We start from the raw sequence: 21,250 nt of genomic DNA on the forward strand, positions 1-21,250 counted from the left end.
CCAGGCCTAAAAAATGCACAAGTACACATGCTTTGCTCTTCGCACAATTTAACAACATGGTCTAGATGTTTGCAAACAGCTGTGAACAACATAATTTCGTAAGCTGACAGGACCGACGGTGACTTATATAAAGACTAACAAGTATCTTATCAACGCCACTGCGTTACCAATTCCTTCGTAGTTTTGTCTATCAGAACAAAGTAAGCTGCAAAACCGATGCATGTTCACATGAACACTCCAGTCATCGTTTAAGTACGAGATATTCTGGCCATGGTTGTAAAATGTATTTTAAAAAGTTTAAGAGAAAAAAGTTACGGGTACCGATAAAACCACACCGAGGATAGGCACCCATAAAATGTGTCCTATGAACGGGTCATCTTATATATGTTATGTACGGGTTGTTACCACGTGTGGTATACGTCAAGTGTTGATTGCACATGCGATGCAATTTCGTTTATTATTACTTCAATGTTCAAGAATCTTAAAAAGGTTTGCTCTATAATTGTAGCATGATATACTTTCTCCTAGTTTACATGTTGTTAGCTAACAGGTTTTACACCAATTGTGCTGCGACTTGAAATTATGTATATCTGGTCGCAGCATTATTGGTGATGTTTGCATTTGGTGAAGTTTTGCTGCGTACCTTACGCGTTGAGGTCCCTACACCAAGCCAGTTACAAACCCACACACAAATATCATTGGATACTGCAATGAGATACGAGTAGCTGCAATTAAACAACAATGATTGTCACAGGTGTTTTAGGCATGCCTTGTTGGCTGATATGTTGGTTATGTTTATGCGGGAATTTCTGCAGCATGATTGCAGGTATGTAAATAATGTTTTCCTATTTAAACTGAAAGTAGCAAACCTTATTCAGCGTGGCAAATTGTAACGTGATTGTGTAACTTAAGGCAAGTCGCTTTCACAAAACAACAAGCTACTGTTTGTTTAACTAAATTGAATATGCGATTATCCGTAGACGATATGAACACTCCACGTTGTTAACAGAAATCTTATCTTACACTTCCAAAGATAAAAAAATAAACTGATTATGACGCTTATGTATTTACATGAACAGAGATGCTTGCATTCTGAAGTCTGGTTTGTCTTAAAAGCTACATAGTATCCGCTTCCTTGGCCCAACGCAGTGCAAATAGGCGATGCGGGTTGAACACCTTTTGTGTTTAAACATTTAAATTTTTTGTTTTCTGGGTGATTACACCTAATTAGGAATACGCAACGGGTCAGTGACGTAGACAACGTTAAGGAGATAACGCCTTTGCGTCCCCCCCCCCCCCCCCTTTTATGCCTTTATTTCCGTCACTGTTTTGTATTCTGTGTGGAGTCTTTTACTCCTTTTGGAATTCCAGGAATATTATATATTGATTTGCAAAGACAGATCCGCCGTTCACCGACTTTCAAAGACTGATTCCTGTAGTCAATTTGGTCTCTATTATGAATAAAGGAATAGTGTTTATGACCCACGTTTAATAAACATAGTATATCTATGAACAAATATTTACGAAGGGCAATGAAGCAAATGGTTGGCAAGAAAACAGATATATATGAATATATTGGTTTAACTCAGGAAATTCCGCTACCAGCTGTGTTGGTCGCTTCTACACTTTATCCGATTATCATTCATCATCGGATCAAACATGGGATAACTCAAATACAAAATGTGGAGAAAATAATGGAACATTGGCAAGTGTCCCGGATGCTGAAACACAAAACTATCTTGTTACAAAAGCACAGGAGAAGTCGGAACGTATCAATGCAGATATTTGTACGAGAATCAATTAAACATTGAATAAATGTGTGTTAATATCCTTTTACTTAACAGACGCCTACTTGGGAAGTAAAAGGGAAACAAATGCATTAACTTTTCAGTGGATTGATGGGAGAGTGTTTGCTCAAAGATCATCATCATTATCAACAAGTAAAATGAGATACGTGCTCATGTTCTCCTCTCTATATGATTATGTTTCCAGCCGAATGGACAAACATAGGATACACCGCATGGTTGAGCGGGGTTGGAAGTGGTTTGTGTGTTGGACTTCAGAGGGAAGGAGGAAATTGGGGATGGAATGCTGGAAACTGTGGTAAAGCAAATTATCACATATGTGAAAACAAAGGTGGGAAAGTTTTCTTTACAAAAACATTTATGTACGTCACAATGATAAATGTTATTACGTGTTAGTTAACAACTCTCATTAATTAACATTCTAAAATCGGCGCACTTTGGCAGGGGCAAGAGAAATATCATTTAATCAATCAAGTTATTCAGCGAAGATCGGTGACTCAGTTACTATAAGTGGGAATATATCAGGATTCCACACAGAACCTCTCACAGTTACAGCAATTTAAAACAGCAACCAACGAGTACCTCTCAAACATAGTTACAATGGAACCAGGTTTAGTTACACAATAAACAGTGTAACCTCATCACATATTGGAAACATACATATTGAACTTGTTGGAACTAACTCTAGTTGTAAAACTGTTGGAACTGTAATGTTACAAATAATAGGTACTTTTGAACTTAAACCTTATGTAAATGGAGATAATTTTTGTTAAAGTTACCAAAACTTCTTTTTTTAAAAGTGACTCTTTCTGTTTCACTGGACAAAAGTCTATTAGTCGCAAATTACAAATCGCAACAAATAGTTGTATGCACTGCAAATGGTAATGGCAACCCATCGGTGGAATGGCTCAGGTGGGTATTGGAAATGAAAAAGCCCTTTTCGTCAGTTTTGTTTATCGGATAATGCTTTTGAAAAAATTTTAGCAATCGGTGTCATTTAGATAAATTATAGTATATTCGTTTTTGTACTTACATGGTGACAATTTTGTAGACCTAAACAGCTTAAGTTTGCCTAACACGGGTTATGCCGTCATTAGGTGTAGATCATATTTGTTTATTATAGAAACGGATTATCAGTAGCTGGTAGTATTTACCAAATACAATCTCCACTGAAAGCAAACACCAGGAAATCAACGCTCTACGTAACAGTTTATGACGTTGTTGAATCAGGAAGTTACGTATGTAAAGCTACAAACTGGAATGGAGATGGAGTGAAGACGGAAACATTAGAAGTTAAAGGTTAAAGTTTACATTCCTTGAGATGTCCATCGTTCTGTAGGTTACCTTTTTCATTTAGTTCCAGCAAACATATCAATATCTCCTACGACTATTAAGATAAAGTTTCAACAACAAGTTAATGTTGATTGTGTTTCCTTCGGTTTTCCAAAACCAAATGTTAAATGGAAAAGGTGAATACCTGGTACGACTTCCATAAAACATCCACCAATTAGTCATTAATTTTTATTCATAGAATAAGCCCCCCGGATTTTTCAGTTCATACAACAACTATCACTAATACACAATTTGAACGTCGCGATAGACTACAAATTACTATGAGTGACGTCACGGTGTCAGGTCAGTACCAATGCAATGCAGACAACGGATACGGAACCGGACACAGCAAATTCGTATCAGTTCAAAGTAAGTGCACTGTTTTGGCAGGTAGGTAGCGAAAAAAAATATTCTTTACTTCTAAAAAGTGTGTTTTTACTATAAAAGATAGAATATACCTCTTGTAACAACACATTGTGTTGTTTTTAAATATATTTTCTTTGTAACTCTTTCTAAACAACAGTGATACCAAACATTACCCTCACAAGATCGAAAATAGTTGTTGACAACTTACATTACCGTTATCAAGTCGGTTGTATTTCGCATGGATATCCAAAACCGACCGTTGTTTGGAAAAGGTACTTTAGTGGTTGGAAATGTGTGGTAAAACCCCAAATTTGTTTCTTGTCTGTTTACATAGAAATGGGAACATCATCGACGGTTCTTTATCTTATTTTTACACAAATTTGTTGAAGAACGCCGAACATTCGCAAACAGTACAGCTCAATTTAGTTGTACATAGCGTCATGTATTTTGGATCGTATATTTGTGAAGCAAACAATGGTGATATCATTCAACAAACACTTGAAGTAAAAGGTAAAACCAGTTTTGTTATCGAATTTTGCGGGTAAAAAGATGTAACAACCTCACCTACTCAATAATATTTACCATGTTTTTCAAATAGTTTTGTCCTAATACCGTATTGTACGCGTTAAGTTGCAGCGAATATCTCCCTTACACAGACGAGCCGAGTCACAAAAATTGCAGATTCTTTTACAGTCATATGTATGTCTTACGGCTTTCCTTTGCCTGCCACAGTCTGGAAAAGGTACATCGGCAAATGTATTTTATGAATGTTTTTTGTGAAAACTGTGAAATTGCATGCTAATAATCAGACTGTTTTTTCACAAATACTAATTTCCAAAACTGCATTTTAGAAACAATATTGATGTGAGTTTATCCCCAACAAAATCAATTTTCCAGAAGAAAAGAAACAGTGATTTGTACAAATCAATGTCTGAGTTATTTGTCAACTTAAAATCAATCGAAGAAGCTGGAGAATACGAATGTGTGGCTTCAAACATTAAAACGAAAACAGCTCAATTTCAAGCATTGGGTTGGAAATGTTCATAGATTTATGTAAATTTAAATTAATTTTTATGTCTTTGGGGGGTTCAGTAAAAGCAAATGTGTCGTTGTCAAAGCGGAAAGTTACATTACATCAAGGGAAAACTGCTACCATCACCTGCTCATCGTTCGGGTATTACCTTCCTGCTGTTTACTGGATTCGGTAAACTTTTCTTCCCGCATTAATATATTAGATAGGGAAAAACTTCCTGGCATACATTCAAATTTCTTTGCAGCAAATCAAACAAAATTTCATTGGATTCGTCAGCAGGAATTTATCAGGAAATTATGCAGATTAGTAATTTTCAGGCTACAAGCATATTGCATTTCGTCAGATTTGTTCTTTACGATAGTGGTGAATATAATTGCCGTGCGAACAATTCTGTGGAAGATTTTGCTAGCGTTCAATCAAAAGCAACGGTTTCTGGTACATGCTTGTAATTAAACCGAAATTGGTTTGAAAATAACAACTCCTATTGTTCTTAAGTTGGTCCATATTTAGTTTCTTCCACGTTCCCTACAAATTTTAGCCAATCACAAACTTACACGTGTACATTTGCTGGGATTCCACCACCCACTGTTTATTGGAAGATCAACGACCAAATTATCGACCATCAAACAAAAACACCAACAACAATTACAAACTACCAACAACATAACCAGACAGAGTCTCACTTGGTTATCTCCAGCTCTGTGATATTTGGGCAAAATTCTCTGGTAACATGTTGGTCAAACAATTTCGTTTCTTCAGCAAAAAACAGAACGATGACATTTAATACAGGTCACTAAAGATTTGGGTATTTTTTGACGGCTTTAACAGTTTATTTTGTTTCAGACCTTAACATACACGTGGACACGCTTTATACAACAAATCCTAACTTGAATTTCACTTCGGCTGTAAACCAATGTAGTAGTTCTGGTGGAGTTTTGCCATATATTAATTTTATTAATAGCACTAATTTGCCGTTGAACATTGATACGTGGCTTCAAGGTAAGCAAAACAAAAACGATTTATGAGTGCTCTGACCCCACAACGTTGCTTTTAGTGCCGGGAAATAATGGAATAATCTTTCCAAAAAATTGCCGGTTTCACCAAACTTCATCTAATGCTATTGCAGTCATTTCTTGCACTGAACGGCGCAATTACGTGTGTCTTTATAGGGGCAAGGTTTATGTTATTTGAACAATCGAACAAATACTTTACACTGACTTTTCCCAGTAGGTCTGAAAATCGTGCAAACGAGCAAATGTTACAACGACCGGGTGACAGTTCAATGGGAAGATCTGACCAAATACAATGGATCGATAACGTACCTTGTAAGAGCAATGAACGAAAGTCACTCAATCAATGTCAGTAAAGTTTCCACCCAACCTTCAACAAGCAACCACATCTACACAACCACAATCGATCATCTGAAACCAGATATCTCATATAGTATATCGGTAAATACATGTGTATCATACACACTAAAAAAAAATGAGCGAAATTTGATCGAAAAATTCTGCGAGTGAAACAAAAGCTCGTTTGAAATGAGCGAACAACTTCGCTCACTGTTTTGAGTGATTGAATGACTAAATTGCTGCGTTTTCGGCGATTACTTCACTCATTCGTTTAAGCTATTGAATGATTCACTTTGCACCCAACATGCACATTTTTTCACATCCTGTTTTATTTTTCGTAAATATAAATGAACATACAGTTATTACACATCACATTATAACACTGAAAGAGTGGACTGCACCCTTAGCTTTCATATCAAGGCAATTAACCTCAAAAATGTTGCAAAATGTGGTTAGTATTCAACATTAAAAAAACAAAATAGGGCTAAAAGTGTTTCAAACGCCAAGAGAATGTCACATCCAACTCCCACTGGTGTATGGTCCATTCATACAGCTCTTTGGACTTGTTCAAAGCATATTTGGCCATGTTGACGCCTGCCTTTTTCCTCAACCCCATACTTTGGCAGGATTTTTGGACCAACATTCTTAATTCTGTTCGCATGTGGCTTTTACCAATAATACTCTTTCAAGATCTGGGTGAACATAAAATATGTATGGTTAGTAGCTTGATAAACAAGACATATACACCAATTCACCTTGATCAACATCAACAAATCCTGGGTATTTGAGCACAACAGATGATATGAAAGGGTGATCCTGTTAGATATCCATTCTTATGTAATCAAATGTTGCACTTATGGCACGGTACATAAGTGGAATGTTGTCGTCACAATAATGTTCCTGCATGTATGTTAAAATATATATAAGATAAAGAATAAGTTCAGCATTTATAGTACACTTACATAGCCCTTTGTATTCTTGACTTTGCCCATCAAAGCTGTAAAACTTCTTGCCATTGACTTTGCAGGTTCAATTTTTAGTAGTTTGGAAGGATAGCTGCAAACAAAATATTACAGCAAATAATAAATGATGACCATCTTTATTGAACTGATTAATTATAATTTATTAATACAAAATAACACATTAACTTACTTCTCAATTCCTTCTCCATAGTATCGTCAATTTACTGTTTATCCTTCAAAACGGTAGCAGCTCTTCAATACTAAATCGCAAAATCTCTGCCTTCGACGTTTCAAATGGACTAGCCTACGCTATCAACAGTCGTCCAACTTAGTGATAATGCTCGGGCCTTCAAAAATCATATCCCGCAGTTTTCGCGCAATAAATATGTGAATGGCGAAATTCAATTTCGATCTCCTCTTTTGCGCCAGCCAATCACGTTGCCGGCTGCGGAGCGCGCGATTTTAAAAAAGAGACAAAGGTTCTCCTATTTTGATGCGAGAAAAAAGGGTTGAGCGAAAGCTTCGCTTGTCCTGAAGCGAGTGGCGGGAATTTCGCTCGCTGCCTCCCGCCGGAGAGAAGAAATGAGCGAAGTTTTTTTAGAGTGTACGTATCATATGGTACAATGCTAATACTAATGCATTTGCAATTGTTTAGGTTGAAATGTTTCCGGATATTAGGAACTTGGAGGTTCCTACAACTACAGCCTTGACGTCAAGTGTGTTTCGTAACGTCACAGGTCAAATGTCAATCGATTCCGGTGTATGCAGTATTCAAGTTATGCTCCCTGAGAATGTGACCAACAAAGTCACCAAAGTGAAGGTAAAAAATGTTGTGTGAATGAAATATTTACATAAATATTTGTTTTCACTGCAATTGTGACACGTCTGACACAATAATACCGTAACCATTAAAAATCTGTCCGCAGTTACGTTTTGCAATTGTACCAATCAGTGCAACCACACAAAACTTTAACTGGACCGAAAAAACTTTCACATCCAACGCGTCAATACAACACAGTGCTGTGATTGGTGAAAACAAACAACTCTTCGCTCAGTTTCAACCAATCACAGAGTATTGCTTCAACACAGTTTTCGACATATCTGGGGAATGTAAGATCGAAGTTATACCAGGTATGTGATATAAGGACGCCCAATGGCTTGTACACATGTATTTTTGAAACCAGACCACTGTCATATAATAACACAGTCACATGATTGCCGTTGTGTTAAAGTTTAATTAGGTAGATTGCGATGATAACATTTTGGCGTTCGTTGGCGAGATCACTTGATCAGACAGAAAGAGAATGCGTGTGGTTCTTATCGGCCCAATGTTGATAACGTATCTGTGAGTCTTGATGCAGTTAAACCATTGTACACAAATCGTTTCTTGAACCATGTTTGCATGACTCGGTGAACACAATCAATTGAACACTTGCACAAACAGTTACTATATATCAGTTGGTCTTTTGTTGTTACGCGCAAACTAACATAGCAACATACGTACTTCCGTGTTCTGGATTAAAACACTACGAAGAGTCGATCCAAATATACCAGAGGAAATCCCACGTTGGTTGCCTGTAGGCTTCTATCCTACATCCCATGAGCTAACACAGACCACTCACTGTTTTTACCATATGTGGTGTTGGCGTGGTGTTAACGCTTATGTCATAGGCAAAGCGCATGCTGGAACTGGGCAATATTGAGTCGTCACAAGAAAACATCGGTTGTGTGTTGTCCCAGCCGTTCATAGCACCTGCAAACGTTTTCGTGTGCCGAGAAGGTTACATTGTATAGCAGAGTCCCAAATTGGGTTTTACAAAATAGGTTCCTTCGATATCACGTTCATACTCTTCCTTCCTTTATAGTTTTACTTTATAGTTTCAGGGCCACCGTCTTCTCCCGCTTCCGCAATTGCTGGGACAACAGTACCTTTATTTCTTCTGGTTGTTTTGATTGCGGTAGGAGTGTTCTACAGGTAATGAACCATACCCTTACTTTTGCAACACGTGTATTACAAACGTGACTAATCACATAGAGATCGTATACGGATATGGATTCCATCAAAAACGCCAGCTGTCCCGAAAAGACGCAAACTTTCTCGTAAAGGTCAGTTATCCACAAGTTGTTGCGATAGAGTAAGCAACTTTTCTTGACAATAAAAGTTCAGTAAAACCCAGCATGATTTTAACACCTACGTCTTACTTACATTCCACTAGATGATGATCACGTGCAAGAAGAAACTACAAAGATTTCAAGAGTTTTTCTTGAGGAATTCTTTACTGACAGCATGGGAAAGGATCATGAAGGTTTAAAAGATCAATTTAAGGTAGATAACACTGTGACAAAGTGATCTATGTCAGACCTTCTTTAACCTTGTATCTCTCGATCCCTCATGTTCGACTGTAACGTTTTGATAGTTTGTGGCAACAGTTAGCTGTAATGAGGTAAATGAAAAACTCTCATGAAAGCGTAGTTTGTGACAGAGTACAATTAAATGTTGTGTTTTGTGTCAAGTTGATTCTTTGCGTACCATCATGTTTGGCGTGTTACCCAAAGAGATGTCCTAGCATAATGGACTGATAACATTGCTATGGATTTGAAACAAGTCTATTATATTCATTGTTTCTTACACCATTTTCTTCAGAACATCAAAACTGAATCGCAAAACTTCTGCACTGTATATGATGACGCCACAGCCAAGGAAAATCCGAGCAGAAATCGATACAAGAATATTATCCCGTGTAAGTACGAAAGGGTTTAAAAATCGATATACGTGACGTGTGTTTAGGTTTTCTTTGCATACACTGAACAATATGAGTGCCTTGGTTTAATTTAGGCAGCCAACAAAATTATATTTTGAAAAACGCAGTAGTGTCAATGAAAATAAAACGGTCAAAAAATCTTCTACACACCAAAAAACAACATTGATTTGAAAAATTTATATATGTAATGAAAAGACAGCATTATTTACGTTTTTACTATTTGCACAGACGACCACACAAGAGTGATTCTAAACAACGAGGATGCAAATGGAAACCATTACGTTAACGCTTCCTTTATCAACGTAAGTAATACAAATAACATCAAACATTCAAGCAGCCTTCCAGGGCCCACCCAGGTTTCTCAGCAGCTTGTAAATTTCTGGAATTCAGGGTTTCAAGCAACAGTACAAGTGGATTGCAACCCAAGGACCGCTCCATAAAACTGTGGATGATTTCTGGACGATGGTTTGGGAACAGAACGTCCAAGTAATTGTAATGCTTGCCGATCTTCAAGAGAAGGGAAAGGTTCGGTTAAAACTCTGTTAAATTTTGCCGCACAAAAGTGAACAACGATATTATTTATTCTTAGTCCAAGTGCGCCCTCTACTGGCCCGAAAATGGAAATCGGTGTAGAAACTTAACACGAGTGAAAGTCAAACTATATGACGTCAATAATAGAGGTAGTTTCGTCATCAGGACATTGACTGTCCAGGAAGTGAAAAGCAATTATATATCGGTAAGTAATTTGTGTAACTTGCTGTTTCAAAAACTTTTTGAGTATCATTCACAGGAACAACGCACTGTGACGCAATATCACTTCACTGCTTGGCCCGACCACGGAGTTCCACAAACTACCACTGGTTTGCTCAGATTTTCTAAAGAAGTTAAAACCCACTTGGCTGAGGTTCAACATTCCCTTAATGTTGAAGTTCCCACAATTGTTCATTGCAGGTATAGAAAATCCCCAAATAAAGTCAATTGTTCATTTGACCTCATGGTCTAAAATTTTTGCTTCTAGTGCCGGAGTCGGAAGAACAGGAACGTTTATTGGCTTCGATAATTTATTGGATGAATTGAGTGAAACTGGTTCGGTTGATGTTTTTAAAGCAGTTTGTAATATGAGGCAGCAAAGAATGGAAATGGTGCAAGCCCTCGTTAGTATTTTACAGCAATAAGAAATTAATACTAAAGGCCGTTAAGGATTTGCTCGAGTAAAATTTATTAGGAACAATACATCTTACTTCACAAACTTCTGGCTGAAACGGTGGCTTTTAATGAAACTGATTCAGATTTATTTCAACTTAACCAAAAAGTTCTTCAAACTCAAAGGTTGGATCAAAGAATTTTTTAAATATGTTGTTAAATAAACGTACATAATAATCACATTCTTCCTCAGATTTCCTCAAGCAAACGATATCAGCAAGGAATTTAGTGATCTGATTAAATTTTCAGATGATGGAAAATCTTCCCCAGTAACTGTTGACCGTCTTAAAACTGTTTCCTGTAAATGTAAGTAGATTTGTTCTGTTTGAATTCGATTTGTTCTGTTTATTAATTTTAAACATTATTTAGATAAAGCTGAGCCCAATCCAGGAAATAAACAAAAAAGTGGAGTCTTTAAAATTGAGGTTTGTATTTGTTTTCAAAAACCGGAAAAAAATCCACGCATTCACAAGCAAAATGTTGTATGTTTAGTCATACGATCCAAGCTACAATTTGCTGCTTGGTGTTGAACCAAGTTTGAAGGAAGTGGAAGATTTCTTGAGTGTTTTGATATTGAATAACACAGGATTTATTGTTCAACTGGAGAAAAACAATGTAATATCAAAATTTAGAAGTTAGTTTTTCGAAGAATCTAATTGATATTTGTTTAAGAAAAACCCAATTTGGCCGGATCAAGTGAACAGAAAAAAGGTCCACGGAATATTTTCATTAAAACTCGTCGAAGAAACAAATCATGGAACGGTGAAAGAGACAAAAATAAGTGTTGACAACGAAAGAAGTCAACAACAGGTTTTAAAGGTTTTCAAAACAGCAAATAATTAATATTTATTGCCTCTTTTATTACAGAATGACGTGGTGCTGGTTGAAAATGCCAGCGGTGATCCTGAAAACGACGCGGAATTCATAGAACTGATTATACGAGGTGGTATTCTCCGTCAGGGGACCTATGCTAAGAGCATTCTAGCCATCTCAAGGTATAAGTTTTGCGTTTGAGATAACGATTGGTAATCTTGTCAGGCGATCGATTGAAAACCTACACAGAATTCGTGACCAGAAAAACCTGGTCCTGGAATGTTAAAAAATAGTTTTCCATTTGTTTTATTGCTGTTTAAACAAGTTTTTTTAAGGGACGGATATTCGAAGTCGGTCATATTTGGTGCAGTCTGGAACCTTCTGTGTCGTAATAATGTCGAGAAGAAGTTTGATGTTTTTCGAGCTGTGAAGGATATCTTGAGTTTTTTTCCTAATACTACACTTACCCTGGTAAGATTCTGTGTGTATGTAAAACGTGCTACCCAGATCACGCTTCAAGTTTCCATGGGACGGGATTTAATAACCGTGGTTATTAAGGTTATCAACGCTTGAATGTTTCTCAAACCTTCTTCAGTCGTGTACAACTTGGATATTTTGAACAGTTTCGCGTACCACTCGTATCCGGGAAGTTTATTAAACACTTGAAGTCCTTCGTTTGCCGATTGTAGTACGCGAATGCCATAAATTGTTATCATAAAAAAAACTTATAAACGCTTCTAGAAATGCAACTCTGAACTAATTTATTTTGTTTTTGTTTAAACGAATACATTATCCCCGTGCTTCCATAAACCAACTTACCTGTGTTTTTTATTGCAGCATGAATACCAATCTTGCTACACATTGATCAAAAGCTACGTCGACAATTACGGGGCTTAATATGCTAGAATGTTTTTTGTTGGATTTTGTGAAGCAACTCCAGTTCAATCCGACAAATAGGAAAATCAACCTGGCTACAAAATATGAAACATTAGCAACAAAAACGACAATCATGTTTACTTGGCCACCAGTTCTCTGTGTAAAGGCCCAATCTTTCGTAGCAATTGCTTGTAACCAAGAAAACATTGGCAATAATTTTTTATTAATTTTGTGTTGTATTTCATAATTGTATTTTACAGGCATTGCATATTTACTGTGATTTTTGCATCAAAATTTTTCAGTATTTTTAAGTATTTGATTAACGACGCGAAATTCTGTTGTAAAGCCACATGGTTTAGTTGCTTTGTATCTCAGTGCGTTGTGTTTCTATTTACTAGTATCGGTCGTGCATATTTTTCGGTGAAATTTCTCCCATGCTGCTTAGTTTCAAGCAGTATTAGCAGTCCAAAGTACAGTATCATAGATTCCCTTGCTCTCATTTGTAGTCCGGTTTGTCGCCGAGCATAATCTTACGTGTTGTGGCGAGGTGCCAACGACGCTCATAATAAAAGGAATTTATGACATATCGTTTGCTTGCTACAGACTTGATTCGCAATGTAATGAGGGCAAACGATTCAAAAATGAATGCAGTTAACGGGACTTTCGCATTGTGAAAGCACAAGGAAAGGGTTCCTGTTGTTACAAAACAATTATGGAAGATTGCTGTCAGTTCCTAAACGGCACGACATTAGGTTTGAGCAACGCTAAAAGGGGAAAACATGGCTTTCAGTTAACTAATAGCAACGTATTTCCACAAAAAAACTGTTCTTGCCATATTTTTAGGAGAAATATCAGCTTTGCCCCCCTAACAACTAAGTCACCATTTCAGTTAATTGAATAAATTAATGAAATAATATGCAATAATGCGATTAAGCGTTATTATGCGATTCATCATCATCATATTTTGCGCAAAATATTACAAGGTAAATGCAACAAGCAAAAGTCAATATAGCACAGTTATCGATAAAACCTTAGACCTCACGCTCTGCCGTGGGATTCAAGCCGATTGCACTTGGAGGAGATGTGTTGTAGCCGGCCGTTTTGGACATTAGGTGGCCACCCTGTCGTGCTGGCCGACCAATATATAGGAAGAAAACCTGACCAGGATTCGTGGCCAGGATATATCCCCGGTTCAAATCCCGGTGTGGTAAAAGCTAACTCGGTTCAAAGAACGTGCCTAATCCATTTCGGCAGACTTAACCCGATTACAATCCATTAGCTGGAGTATTCTCTTCACCAAGTTTAGGCCACAGTTTGTGATTATCGAGCCCGTATGATGTGGACAACACGATAAATAAAATAAGTCGACTGTCAAGAGTTCGTTGATGTAGACGTAATACAAGTGCGTTTTAATTTAAATCTTTGTGCAAGTTTGGAGGTAAAGTGATTGCTATGAAAACATCTTCAGTATTTAGATAATTTTTAGAGCAACAAAACTATAAAATATTGCCAATAAACCCAGAGTAATAGCTTGTTATGTGAGAAAAGTAACTGCATTTTAACATCTTGTTGCTGGTTTTGTGTGCTAGTGACTGTTGAGTTTCGCTGGAAAGACAACTCCAGGTGCATTCACATTTCGCAAATTGAAAAAAAAAAAACATTTAACTTGAACTCCCAAACCCGAATAGAATGGCAGAACGTAACGCGACAACTCAAATGGTGATAAAGCTATAAATTTGAATGAAATCTGTTTAAAACAATGATGCTCAGGTACAAACCGGTAGAGGGATGTAACAAAACTAAAAAAATTTCAAAACCAAACAAACTACTCGCTAACTTTTAGATGACAACTGCATTTAATTTTCTGGTGGAAATGCATGATGTTTTAAAGTCGATACAAAAATCAATAACCACCTCAATAATTATTGTCATATTTAGTGTTTTTCGTTTCCGTACATGCCCACGTATACCAATTGATCCTTGAAAAATGTGTTTGCCAACTTTGTTAAAAAGGCTCGACGCTTGACTGTGGAGTCACACTGTGTAAGTATCTACACTGGAGGTTGTCTGATTATTGACCACAACAGTTTGCAATGTAGGTCAGTTTATGTACAACAATTTCCTTGTCTTAATTAGAACAATATAACAGCGTGAGACATAAGCATTTTATCTAGGATTAATTTCAGAATTTGCTAAAGGGTTTAATCGTTGTCAAGCAGAGAAGTGCTGTGAGAAAATTTATGTTGTATTTTGTAAACTCTAGCATTTTTAGGGTGTGAAATGTGCAACACAAACATGGTAAATTTGATTCTGATTGTAAGCCTGACAAGTTTAAGACCATGATTTTGAAACACTTTTAACGGCATCTTGTCGAATCGCGAGTGTCACAATTACGTCAATTTTTAAGCTGATTCTTGGGATATTGTTTACAATGACATTTAGGCAATTGCCCTGAGCACGGATTTAAAACCGAAAACCCCAATGTAGAAGAACAATCCGAAAATTAAAGAGATGAACTTTTTGCCGGCTTTGGTAAGGCAGTGACGTCATCAGACAACTTAACAGAGCTGTATATCTCGTTGATGACGTCACTTGAAGAAGGTGAACTGTGAGTGCATGATTTACATTTTATGCTAATCAGTTTTTTGTATGCAGGTCACAAACCATTTAAGTTGCACAACGTTTTCGTTCAGTCCAGAAATATTTGTTTGGGTTTCGCAACATTCAACACTTTGTGCAATCAAGTGATGCATGAATATGTATTGCTCCTAGATAAATGTAACAAATGAAGTTAACAAAAGTTAAAATATGTCGGGGAAAAGAAACACATTTACCGCATTTTGCACCATTTCCATTCTTTGCTCTCTCAGCTGGCAAACGGCCTTGAAAGCACCAACTGAGCCAGTTTGATTTAATTCCTCCAACAAATAAACAAAACCAATGAAAGTCCCAGTTCTGCCGGCACCACCACTTGTGAAACATACTTGAAGGTTATTTCGCAGTCACTGAGTTTACCAAGGTATATAATCACTATTTTTACCTACAATGGACCACAGTGGGAACCTGAGTTCGCAAAGTTCGATTTACCCGATCCATTTCCTTCTGAACCTGGTTTGTGAATGTGAGAAAGTCAGTTGTTGTTTGTGGAACTCCATAACCGGGCCAAGCAATAAATTGGTAGTGAGTCACAACTCGTTGTTCCTGGATTCAAAGCGATGTGACAAACAACGATAGGCTTCTATTTAAGCCAAGTATACCGAAACATATAAGGTGTTCGCTTCTTCGATTGCCAATTTCCTGACAATGAAACCTTGTTTGTTCAGGACTTTCAGGAGTTTCACGTTAACACGACCGTACAATTTAAAGGGGGCGAAACTCTGTGGCCAGTAAAGAGCACACCTTGACTAAACAGTAAAAATCGTTGAAAAATATCAAATCAAAATTCATTTAAACACTCACTTTTTTGTTTTGGTCTGGATTTGTAAGCATTACAATTACTCTGACTTTTTGTAGCCAAACCATCGTCCAGAAATCATTTACAGTTGTATCGATGGGGCCTTGTGTTGCAATCCACTTGTTTGGTTGTTTAAAACCCTAATTAAAAACGTCAACAGTTTATTTTCTCCATTCAACACGGTTACGAACCTCCACATATGAAGCGTTAATGTAGTCGTTTTCATCGCCCTCAAGTCCACGAAGGACAACTCTGTTGTAATCGTCTACGGACATAGTAGGTGTAAATGTTACATATTTTTGACAAGATTATAATGCAGAAAACTTCTTAGTACCCTACCAAAGTCAATTCACCTCGTACTGATTGCATAAAATTTAAATTATTCAACAAAATATTAAAAATGAAGTATTGAATTCAAGGAAACAAAGCATATGTTTTTCAATAAGTAACTCTGAGAATAAACAGAGTTCCCCATTTAGTGCTATAAGCATTCACATGTTTTATTCGTTCAAGAAATTGCGTCAAAACTTATGCTATCATTAGTCTGGCATCAGTCAGGTCAGCTTTATATCACTATGGAGAAAGTCCAACCGCTCCCCTTTCAACTGATGACGGCATAAGTTTTTGCAGATACGTCTTGAATAAATAAAACATGCCAATGTGTAAAACATTAGTAAATCCACTGCTATTTTTGCTGCCAGGCATACTTATTAATCAGAATTGTTCTTCTGGCACTAGAAACTTGAGTGCCAGAAGAACAATTCTGATTAATTAGTAAATCCGTTATTAGTGTTCCCATGACATCAAATTGTGTTGTGAATCTGTCAACCAACCTTGAGTTGTGCAAAGAGCAACAACTTACATGGTAAAATATTCTTGTAACGATTTCGACTTGGGTTGTCCTTTGCCTTTGCAATGCTGAAAGCATTTCCTGATTGTCCTTTGATTTTCTGCAAGGCATTTATATACCACATAATTTGTGTATCATCAATCTATGACTCTATGTGCACAAACCAACAAATACTAAATAAATATTTTGCCAACATAAATGGCAGAAGTTATACACGCACCTGATACTGTGATTTGATTGCTTTGTGTGAATTACTTTCGCTCTTCGTGTAAAATTCACTCAAGTAAAATTTACGTATCCGTGTGTTATAGTTGTCATCAGGCCCATCCGCTAATGATTAAAATTAAAAATTTAAATTTTTTTTAAACAGATTGATTCCTAAACAGTCTTATCTTCCGAATACCTGGGGAGTACTTCCAGCTCACTCTTTCATTTAATTTAAATTTTAACGAGGTTTCTGATGCGTTTTTTTTTCGTTTGTAAAAGGTTGCACATATTTTTCCCCTAAACATTAAATAATTAAAATGGGACAACATTTTTTGATTTAATGAAGAAAGGAAAGTTTACCTCCACTTGATTACCACACCTATAGATATGAGTAAAATAATCAAAACAGACAATCCAATAACTGTAGGAATGAACCATTTTGACACAAATACGTTGACACCTAAGATAATAAATATGAATGAATATTTGCATGTGTGAGTAACTTTGCTCACAAGACAAGCATACATACCACCTACAAAGGCAACCTGCTGTGTGGTTGTAACGACAATACGTAAACTCTTGTTATTTGATGTAGTTCGGCAGATAAAAATACTAGAATCGTTAATATCGGCAAGATTTATATTCAGTACACTGATCGTTTGAAATTTGTCCACGGTAAATGTTTCATAATATATTCGTGTTGACGATTTATTCGATATATTCTCCAAAGACCTAAAAATAAAATGTCAAAGAAAAATTTAAATCTTAGCTTTTTTCGATAGTTATTTTTTACCTGGTCCAATAAACAGTAGGAGTGTAATATCCGAAGGAAGAGCAAGTCACGTTTATAGATTCACCTTCCAGCAATCTGACGTAATTTGTAGTGAGAGAAATGTTTGTCTCAACTAAAAATGTTAAAATTACTAAATATCACTAAGATTCTTAGGAGTGAAAACATCACAGTTTCACCAAGAAGAGTAAAGGTTTCTGAGACCATTTTTGAACCAAATATATTGAAGGCTTTGCAGTGATAACTTCCAGCTTCTTCTATGCGGTTTATATTCATGATCAACCAAGATATGGATTTGAATTCGCCGACGGTTGTACGAACTTGGCAAACCGAGGATGTGTTAGTAGTGCAGTTTGCCACATGATCATTTCTATGAACACAGCGTATTGTTGATTTCATGAATATACGGAGTACGAAACAAAGTTTTCATTTTGCCAATTGCTTTACCGAATCCAATATGTTGTCGGCAATGGAAAACCATAAGATTCACAACCAATTGTAAACGTTTCTGGAATACTAACAACTTTGCTAGTTTGAGTAACCGATATATTTGCTGGTACTGTAGATCAATTGGTTAAATGATTGCAGTAAAATCAATTCAAAAGTGTTGTAACCTTTGATTATAAACGCCTTTTCCACCTTGTCAATATGATTGTTTGTTGTCTGACAAACGTAAGTTCCTGAATCCGCAACATTATTAATGATAAAAATCAATCGAGCTGTTTGCGAATACTTCGTGTTTTTAACAATACTCGAGTAGATATTAGAAGTTGTAGCTCCGATGACAGATTTATTTCTAAAATTTAAAATTAAAGTTATGGATTTGTTGAACTGATGCTAAATCATGTGTTTACCTTTTCCATGTAACGTTAGGCTTCGGATACCCATAAGAGACACAATCAACGTATTGCCGATGAAATTTTTCCGCAATAACTTCTGATGCAGAAAGTGTTATGTTTGGACGAACTAAATACATCTATCAGTTTAACTGGGACTTGAACAGTTTATGGTCACTACTATACCTTTCATAGTGACTTCTTCTCTGGTTTGAGACAGCAGGTTTAGGTCCTTGCGGTTTTCTGCCCAACATTGGTAAACTCCGCCATAAGTTGCGTCGACTTTTGTTAAGTGAAGGCGTTTCGTTACGTGGTATCGACCTTGCGATAATATTTGCTGGGAAACCGACACCGAATATGAAACGTTGGGCATCAAATTTCCTCGACTAATAAACAATAATAAGCAAGATATTACCTCGGATTTACTTGTAGAGAACGTTCCTTTTTAAAAGAAACCATCGATTTTGTTGTCAAAATACGTAATGTTACACAGAGCAATTAAAACGACGCACGAACCTCGTCCACGATACAGTTGGTTTGGGAAATCCGAACGAAACACAATCAACGTGGATTTGTCGACCGTATTCAGCAACAATTGTTGTGTTGCTCAAAGATATATTTGGACCAACTGTGATAAATTTAAATCTTTACGTATAGTTCAATTCATAGAACAAATGTCTTGACCCACCAAACACTTGTAAAGTTTTCCTTTCCAGTTCAACCCCGTTTGTTCCCATGCAAGTGTAATTCCCCGATTCACTCACATCATTCACAGTTATGTGAAGAATACGCAATCCATTTGTTGAGGACTGATAAATGTTGGAAGTTTGTGCGTATGTAACTAGTGCATCATTTCTGCTTAAACGTGTAGAAGGAAGGTTTTTGTTACCTTTGTTGAAAAATCAACGACTATATGCAATTGGAAATATAAATTTATGATGTAAGGTTGACCTATTTCTATGGGAAGAATGAGTTTTTACGGACAAAGTTAAATACAATTTTTGGCAATATACCATCTTGTACCTTGTCCATGCCACTGGTATAGAATTGTTTCCTGACAAGAAGCAACTCACATTTTCATGTTTTCCATAGTTAGTCGCAACTATCCTGTTTCTGTCAATTTCTATACGCACTGTTCGGAATGAATTAAGTATTGTGAAGCAAAAAGTAAATTTCAAATGTTTACCTTCAACTAATAAAGCACTCTTGGAAATTTTGCATTTCGATTCGACTCCAAAGGCTTCAATTGTAATATTACCAAATTGTGAAGGACTCACATCATGCATATAACAACTAAAATTAACTCCCTTGTAATAGTTTACCAGTTGACAAATGTTGTAATTTGCTTTGATATGAAGTGGTTCTGCATAAAGTCCGATAATTTTCCCCCCAATTTTGACATTTTCACCGACAATAGCAGAGTAATTGGTTTGAGTAAATTCGATTTTTCGTGGCTGATCTGCAAAGACCCACCATTTTAACATCAAAGTTTGCAATGGTTTTAACTTACCTTTAAATTCACAAATGTAGTTGATGCTTTCATGGCAATCACCAGCACACCATCCCCACTTTGATTGTTTTACAAGGCGAACACATTTACCATTTCCTGGTAGTTGGTTACTTAACCAAGCTGTGTATCCATCGCCGAGCCATGAATAATAAGGATACGATCTATGACCTTTAACAATTACGAACAAAACTCGTTTGTATAAAAAAATTTCCGAAGTCTCCATCAATAGTATTAAAATTTGCAAATATATCATAGGTTATATTATATTATTAGTCCAAAAGAAGCATTAGGACTATTATGATCACTAAGCTTTTAATAGTATTGTGCACTGTTTCGATCTGTAAGGTCTCATCAATGCATATGTTTTGATATTTGTTATTTAGAAAGAGGTTTGCGAAAAACAACCTTTTAATATTCGCCGGTAAAAAATGTTGTTGTCCGGCCAAAGAAATTTGTTCTCAATTCTTTTTCCAGCTAAAGACCAACCTTAAAACAAATAAACAAATTATCTAGTTTGAGGAAAGCATTTTTAAAACAATAAAAAGTCAAAATACTTTTTATGCTTTTGACGTTTGCAAGACGAATAAGTCTGTTTTGTGTTTCGGCATCAGGAATGCTCGCAAGATTTCCACCAAGTTCAATACATCGTTCCTTTGCATCTTTCCACGTTCGTTTGTCATCAGACAGAAAAAAGGATCGGCCTCGGCATGTGCTCGATGAACCTAAAATTTGTATTTAAAAAAATAAAAAATCGTTTAAAAACAATTAACTCTGATTCAAAAACTCACCGGATAATTTAATAATTGCGAGTGGAAAAGTAAAGATCATAACTCTCAGAATGTTCATGATTAAAATTAACCAATTGCTGAAAGTATCTATTAAGGTTTGTTCTATTTCTTGCCCCATTAAGCGGAACGTGATGCATGCAACTGATCTCTCACAACTGTCTTACAAACTAGGTGCACAAACTGACAAACAGGAAACAGTTTCATTTTTTCTTCCATTTGTCTGGATGGCTGCCATTCATTCAGCTGTGCGTGGGAAAAATTGGTTATCAGCCGATATTTGCATTGATTTATCACAATGCGCAAAGATTGACCCA

At 36.4% G+C, this 21,250-nt stretch overlaps 2 protein-coding genes across 2 annotated transcripts in view; one reads left to right on the plus strand and one right to left on the minus strand.

Annotated features, from left to right (window-relative positions):
- Positions 1 to 21,250, minus strand: part of LOC145910304 (uncharacterized) — a 133,752-nt gene that overhangs the window by 22,474 nt on the left and 90,028 nt on the right. The gene's annotated exons all lie outside the window — the stretch shown is intronic.
- LOC145912137 (uncharacterized) lies at positions 2,709 to 12,522 on the plus strand. Its single transcript, XM_082999553.1, has 30 exons — positions 2,709 to 2,717; positions 2,909 to 3,104; positions 3,163 to 3,274; positions 3,337 to 3,506; positions 3,661 to 3,775; positions 3,838 to 4,013; positions 4,134 to 4,245; positions 4,355 to 4,533; positions 4,596 to 4,707; positions 4,781 to 4,971; positions 5,032 to 5,268; positions 5,380 to 5,535; positions 5,767 to 5,987; positions 7,503 to 7,667; positions 7,774 to 7,978; positions 9,064 to 9,173; positions 9,492 to 9,588; positions 9,838 to 9,911; positions 10,000 to 10,134; positions 10,199 to 10,345; positions 10,400 to 10,560; positions 10,628 to 10,763; positions 10,835 to 10,956; positions 11,006 to 11,112; positions 11,182 to 11,237; positions 11,305 to 11,427; positions 11,485 to 11,622; positions 11,680 to 11,807; positions 11,961 to 12,096; positions 12,463 to 12,522. Exons 1-30 carry the CDS (start codon positions 2,709 to 2,711, stop codon positions 12,520 to 12,522), a joined length of 4,086 nt encoding a protein of 1,361 aa, XP_082855679.1.

This window comes from Ascidia mentula, chromosome 8 (assembly GCF_947561715.1).
Source record: "Ascidia mentula chromosome 8, kaAscMent1.1, whole genome shotgun sequence".
In the NCBI taxonomy this organism is placed as follows: domain Eukaryota; kingdom Metazoa; phylum Chordata; class Ascidiacea; order Phlebobranchia; family Ascidiidae; genus Ascidia; species Ascidia mentula.

Excerpts from the sequence above, each read along its gene's own strand:
- LOC145912137 (XM_082999553.1), top strand. Across the intron at positions 11,623-11,679 it reads ACGAAAGAAGTCAACAACAG|AATGACGTGGTGCTGGTTGA; the intron begins GTTTTAAAGGTT and ends CTTTTATTACAG. Across the intron at positions 11,808-11,960 it reads AGCATTCTAGCCATCTCAAG|GGACGGATATTCGAAGTCGG; the intron begins GTATAAGTTTTG and ends AGTTTTTTTAAG.